At 38.2% G+C, this 6,000-nt stretch overlaps 1 protein-coding gene across 5 annotated transcripts in view; it reads right to left on the reverse strand.

Annotated features, from left to right (window-relative positions):
* The window catches only part of LOC112157752 (adenylate kinase 7), a 38,718-nt gene extending 34,464 nt beyond the window's left edge, over positions 1-4,254 (reverse strand). For 2 of the 5 annotated variants that reach the window (XR_004947270.1, XM_024290725.2), the window contains exons 1-9: positions 4,060-4,252; positions 3,849-4,001; positions 3,153-3,267; positions 2,994-3,088; positions 2,810-2,920; positions 1,259-1,339; positions 1,089-1,177; positions 932-1,022; positions 783-860 (exon numbers count right to left, since the gene is read on the reverse strand). Coding sequence is in view for 3 of the 5 variants with exons in the window: in XM_024290725.2 (XP_024146493.1) it covers positions 783-860; positions 932-1,022; positions 1,089-1,177; positions 1,259-1,339; positions 2,810-2,920; positions 2,994-3,088; positions 3,153-3,267; positions 3,849-4,001; positions 4,060-4,143 (897 nt within the window). In the remaining 2 variants the exon portion in view is untranslated. Of the gene's footprint in view, positions 1-782; positions 861-931; positions 1,023-1,088; positions 1,178-1,258; positions 1,340-2,809; positions 2,921-2,993; positions 3,268-3,848; positions 4,002-4,059 lie in introns of all 5 variants that reach the window. The other 3 variants (XR_002921203.2, XM_024290726.2, XM_024290727.2) reach the window with 3 other exon arrangements.
* Between the last annotated feature and the right edge of the window lie 1,746 nt (positions 4,255-6,000).

Genomic DNA, 6,000 nt, shown 5'->3' on the forward strand with positions numbered 1-6,000 from the left:
CAAAACTGTTTGCTATTCTAAAATGAATGTAATTATTTTCAGCTTCAAATGCTTATTTTTAGGTTTCAAAATTTCAATTTTAAAACTTTTTTTCCAGTTTCAAATCTTTTTTTTTTGCTGTTGAATCTGAAAATTTCAGTTTCTAAACTTTTGGCCCTGTTGTGGCGCGTTGGGGATTGGCTAACACGAAGGACCAATCAAAAGCAATAAGATGGTAACTTCAGTCCTGGTGCATTCACCGACTCTGAGAACTGTGATCATTACAGTCACAAAATTCAACAACAAAAATGTTAAAAAGTGAAAAAAGATTTGAAACAAAAAAAGTTCTGCAATTGAAATTATGAGTTTTGAAACATAAAAAACAGAACATTTGAAGCTGAAAATAATTACGTTTTTTTTTTTTAATAGCAAAAAGTTTCAGACATTTTAAATTATTCTTGAACAAACACCAACATTTTCTTCAATTTGTTTCATTCGGGTTTCAAATAATATTGGCCCTAATTTAGCTCCATACCTGTGGGGATTCGGTTAACAAAGCAAAAAGAGAGAAATGTTGAGTAAATCTCTCTGGATACACAGGAAAACCCTTCAAGAAAGAATACGTGTAATCCTTGATAGCATAATGGATGCTGTTTTTCTTTAGAAGACAAATGACTTCATAAAATGTTACTATGTTGTCCAAGGCCAAGAATAATCTGGGGAGAGAATTTCTTCCTAAAAGAGACGAGGATGGTGTTTAGCTCTTTATTAGATTGTTCTGTAGGTAAACTTTAACACTGCACCTTCAAAGCTTTCATAGCGACAGCCTCCTCCATGGATAACCTGCAGACTCTTCCGAACCCGAGGACGTCGCTTATGCTCTAAAGAGACGAGCAGATCTGGTTTCTTTCTGTGAACTTCTCATGCAGATGTAACTTTCACAGAATGCTACCTCCACAATGCTCTCCAAAGTATCCTTGGACTTATCGACGGCAAGAAAGTACTTGGACTTTGGCTTCAGTTGAATGATGTTCTGAATCACTCTGCAGACACACATCGGGTCAGCTCTCAGCAGAATCTTTTCAAACGCAGTCACAGCAGAATTTTACCCTCCAAGGTCAAAAACGTGAATTGTTGGAATGTGGTTTGTTCCTTGTCCGAATACAGGAACCTCTGGGGTCTCCAACATCCAAGACACCTAAATGTGAAGAAGAAATTAGGAACTGAAAAAGTTCAGGGAGTTACTTTGGTGTCACTGAGTTGATATCAAATTGTTCACCTTGAAAAAGTAGTGAAAGATGTTCTCCTCAAGTCCATACTGGAGACCAGCAGCTACGACGTAACACTTCAGCTTGGACTTCTGTCGTAAAAGCACAAATTAACTGGAATAAATGAGAAACTAATTAGAATCTACTGTTTTGTCAATCAGGCAGCTTTATGCCTCAGGCCTCCATAATGAATAAGGATGTAATGATTCTTTGTGAAATGGTAAAAAAAAAAGCGATTAAAACTCGACAACATGATCATCGATGCAGAACATTAAAACAAGGGTTTGTCACGGACTGTGCCTGAATTTAGAAATGCAGAGCAAATTACATTTCTTCATGCAGGCTCAATGTGAGTGTGTGCACGCCTGTTTGATTTTGAATTCAGAATTTTTTGTCCAACTAAGGTCTCAAGTTTAGCTTTCACTAACTGTCTGTGGTTAGTTTTTTTTTTTCCAGATCAGTTTTTGTTTTTTGTATGATTCTTTTGCAAATGTTTTTTTGTAGGGCTGTATATGTTGGCGTGTTAACGCGTGCGATTAATAAAACATAATTAATTCATTAATCGCGCTCAGGCGTCCTGCCGTGCAGCTGTGAGATCAGCGTAATGAAACTGTCTAAAATAAACAAACTTTTTTTACATTCTGTGATTGAGATTTTATTAAATTAAAGAGATAATATAGGATTTATTTACAGTTTTTGGACAAACCGACATTGTATTTTAATAAATAAGGCGGAGAAAAACGTCTCTCTGAAGGCTGCACAGCAGCACCTCACCTGCTGTAGGGGGCGGGGCGGGGGGGAACGCAGTTGTCTGCTATGAGAAATCCAACAAGGGAATTTTCCAAAAAGAAAATCCTATTTTTTGGGCTGCCTGGTGTGACTTTAGCCTGGATTTTTTTGTATTTTCATTCAAAAACATGTTTATTAGTTTGTTGACAAAATTTATTCGTGTTGTTTATATAAAATTACACCCAAAAACTTTCATTCTACGTTGTAAAAACAGATTGTTAAACATTTTTGGGGTTTCCACAGCAAAATGAATCCCATTGTTCTAGACAGAATTGTCTGTTTTGTATGATTTTATGTGTAGTGTGTGAATACAACATGGAAAAATGACTAAATAAATGTGGTGTCACATAGGAGACATTGTACTGATAAAAATGATACCAAATAAGCAGCAGGTAGTCTTTCAAATTGAAAATACAAAAGTAAATTCAGAAGTAGACAAAAACTGAGCATTAGACCCTAGGTTCCAAAGGATTAAAAATAGATGTTGTAAATGTACAATTTTGCGTGTGATTTCATATTATGATTATCTGCAGATCAGTGACTAAAAAAAAAATATGTTGATTAATCGTGAATATTTTTTTCCAGATTTGCAATTAATTAGTCAATTTTTTTAATCGATTCCTGGATCTAAATTTTACGTGCCGAAAAACATACGGAAAGGAGCAGGAGAATCCCTGTAGTGTGAATGCTTACTAAGCAATCACACAATAAAGCATAACATACCTATAGTAATACTACAGTACTCCTCTCTCAATCAGAGTATAAATACTCACCATTTTAGACAGTCGAATCACAACTTTTTCCAGAGTGTTGAGGGATTTAAATCTGGGGTGAGGCCTCCTTTTCCAAAACTCCACATCTGACGGCAGCTCGTCTTTGTTACTCTAAGAGGAGTAACCATGTTGGGCAGATTTTAAAAAGCTGAGGGCGTGCAGAACTCGTTTTCTTTATCCTCACCGGATCCTTAGGGGCAGTCGAGGCCCATCCCATCACAGAGGAGACCAGGATGAACATTTTCTGAGCTTTGAAGCTCTCGGCCGCCTCGTGAAGAGCTGTGGTCCACAACCAGAGGATGAGCAGGACACAACAGCTGCAGGACTTTCTGGAACTGCTTACCTGTAACAGCCCACGATGCTTCATCAACCTGCTGGGGCGAAGAACTTTCAGAGACGTTATAGACCACAACGTCACACTCCAGCAGGAGCTGGAAGAGATCGTCTCTGGTCGGGGACTATCAAGAACAAAGACGGATTTTATCAGTTTCCAAAAATTTTTCAACGTGTTTGCTCTTTAACTTCTAAGGTTTCTCAAATAAGTTTCGAGAACTGAAATTTTGAGTTTTTAAACCTAAAAAACTGAAAATTTGAAGCAGAAAATAATTACTTTTATTTTAGAATAGCAAAAACTTTCAGACATTTAAATTTTTTTATGGCCAAACACAAGTTTTTTTCAATTTGTTTTATTTGGGTTTTAAATAATATTGGCTCCAATCTAGCCCCATACATACAGGCATTGAAAACGTCCTTAGAAAACGCTGAAAACATGAAAAATCTCCTTTTTAAAATCCTTAAAACGTTGTGTTACCCCCGCCCCAACGTACCACAACGGGGCCAAAAGTTTTGAAGCCTAAAGAGCGGAATATTTGAAGCTAAAATAATAACTATTATTTTAGAATAGCAAAGGGTTTGTGACATGTTCCTTTTTTTTGGCCAAACATCAATTTTTTTTCAATGTGTTTTATTTGGGTTCCAATTCATATTGGCGCCAGCATAGCTCCATAGAGGTGTGCTTACGGTTGTTAGAAGGACTAACCACGTATAGTTCGCGCAGAAACGCTGTTTCTTCTCCACAGGCGGACGAGCTGACGGTTCCCACGACCTGAAACCGAACAGACGGCTCCTCCGACGCCTCCTCTCCCTCCTCCTCCTCCTCGAACGTCTTTCCCGCCTCGCACCTGGATAAAAACTACGCACAGAGTCATCAAAGTTAGGATGTGTTTTCTGTAAGACGTTTTTCCTTTTACCTTCGCGATGTTTCTGGAGGAAAACTCGTCCACGTCGTTTATAAAAACTCGTTTGGGCTTGTTTGGATCGGTGTTGCTTTCCATGTTTTAAAGTATATATAAAAAACTGTTAAAACTCTGTGTTTCCTGAGCAAAGAACATTTGTTTCAGACTCCTATCTGTTGCTATGGAGGCTGAGGTTGCTAGGAGTCAGCCAATCAGGGCCGGCCATGGGCAGAGGCGACCTCAGTGGCTGCCTAGAGCGCCATCTGCTGGAGGGAGTCCCATACCCCAATGGTTAGAGCAGAGGTCTGCAACCTGCAGCTCCAGTCATATGTGGCTCTTTTTTCTCTCCGTGTGGCTGAAAAAACAATTAAAAAATAATATTTTCTTAAAGTAATAATAACTTAATTTGTATTTATTTAATTTGGATTAATTAAATGTATAAATTGATGTCTGAGTTTCACATAGATGATAAACTATGTAGGTTTTAACATCCCTGTTGACCTGAAGACGTCTTGTTTTCTCAACACTATCTACAGAATACACAGATTTTATATGCAAAGCAAAACTTTGGTAAAAGTTTGATTTTTTTCTGAGTTAAAAGCACATAATATCTTACGCTGCACAACAACGTTCTCTCAAATTTTTTGTGTGTCTATTCAAACACAGAAACTCACTGAGTGCTCCTTCGACCACAGATTCACTCTATGGTCACGTCTATATTTCAACTGTCTGAAATCTCAGATCTTAACAAGTCATGCTGCGTATTAAAAGGATGAAACTAATTAACTAATTTTCATCAAATTGTGTTCAATATAAGTAATTTGCAACAACAATAGTGAAGTCTGGTGTTTTGGGACTTAAAAGTTTACTTGATCAACTGTTCTCCTCACTTCCCAAGAACATTGTACGTTGATTTCTGACAGCTAGAGATCCGACAAGGGTATCTTTAACAGCTGACAGATCACGTCGCCACAGTCACTGCTAAGATTTGTTTTTAAAAAAAGGTTACCTCCACATTCACAAAAATCCATTCTTCTCTCAGCAAAAGGATCGCCTCCTTCAACGGATTCACAGCGCTCTATACGCTCAAAGAATTGGGTGCAATTACAAACTGAAAAGTAGTTTCAATATGATAATTCACAGTCCTTGATCTTTGTGCTTCTTTTAAAGCTGCAGCATTTTCATGCTAATGGTGAGTATTTTCTTCCTGTTACTTGAGCATGTTTCAACACGCTAAAAAAAACATTTATTTTACTTTTCAGGATGCTTTCTGCATCTGCATCTCCTCTGAAATGACATTCAGTGAAGTAAATTTCCTCAGAAAGTACCACCAAACACCAGTGCCAGTCTTCAGTTGTGATAGAGAGTATACTTGTTTTCCTTAGGGGGGAATGCCAACAGTTCAGCTGTGGTGGAAGATTTAACTAATGGAAAGATTTTGAAAAGATGGCTATGGCTGCTACTGCGGCACCATATAGTCACAGTTCTGGCACAGAGGAGACATCAGGTCTCACAAATGTTATTGAAAGCTGTTTACTGTAGTCAGAAAAACCCGAGTGAACGTACTAAGACAGCAGCAGTGTAGAGTAGAGTCCATTCACACCGACCTTTTTCTCTTAGACATGGACGGAGATTCAGTTTCTGGACAGAAGAGGCATTGCTGCTTCTGCAGGAACTCTCCAGCCGGTCTTCAGGGTTCCAAAGACGACCACCTCCACACCTGAAGTCCAACCAGACAGGTGAGGTCTTCTCTGCATTTTTATTGAAAATGTCATAGTACACTGTAACATAACTCTAGCAGATGATTATGCCATAACTCAAGAAAGCTTATAAATTATAAGTTGCGTATCATAGGAATGGTACAGCTTCTCCATAAAATCACCAACCAAAGTTTCATCTTCTTCACTTTTCCAGCTTGCAGCCTGAATTAGACGCAGCCGTCTGAGGAGCGCCAGA

Source organism: Oryzias melastigma, linkage group LG24 (assembly GCF_002922805.2).
Source record: "Oryzias melastigma strain HK-1 linkage group LG24, ASM292280v2, whole genome shotgun sequence".
NCBI lineage: Eukaryota > Metazoa > Chordata > Actinopteri > Beloniformes > Adrianichthyidae > Oryzias > Oryzias melastigma.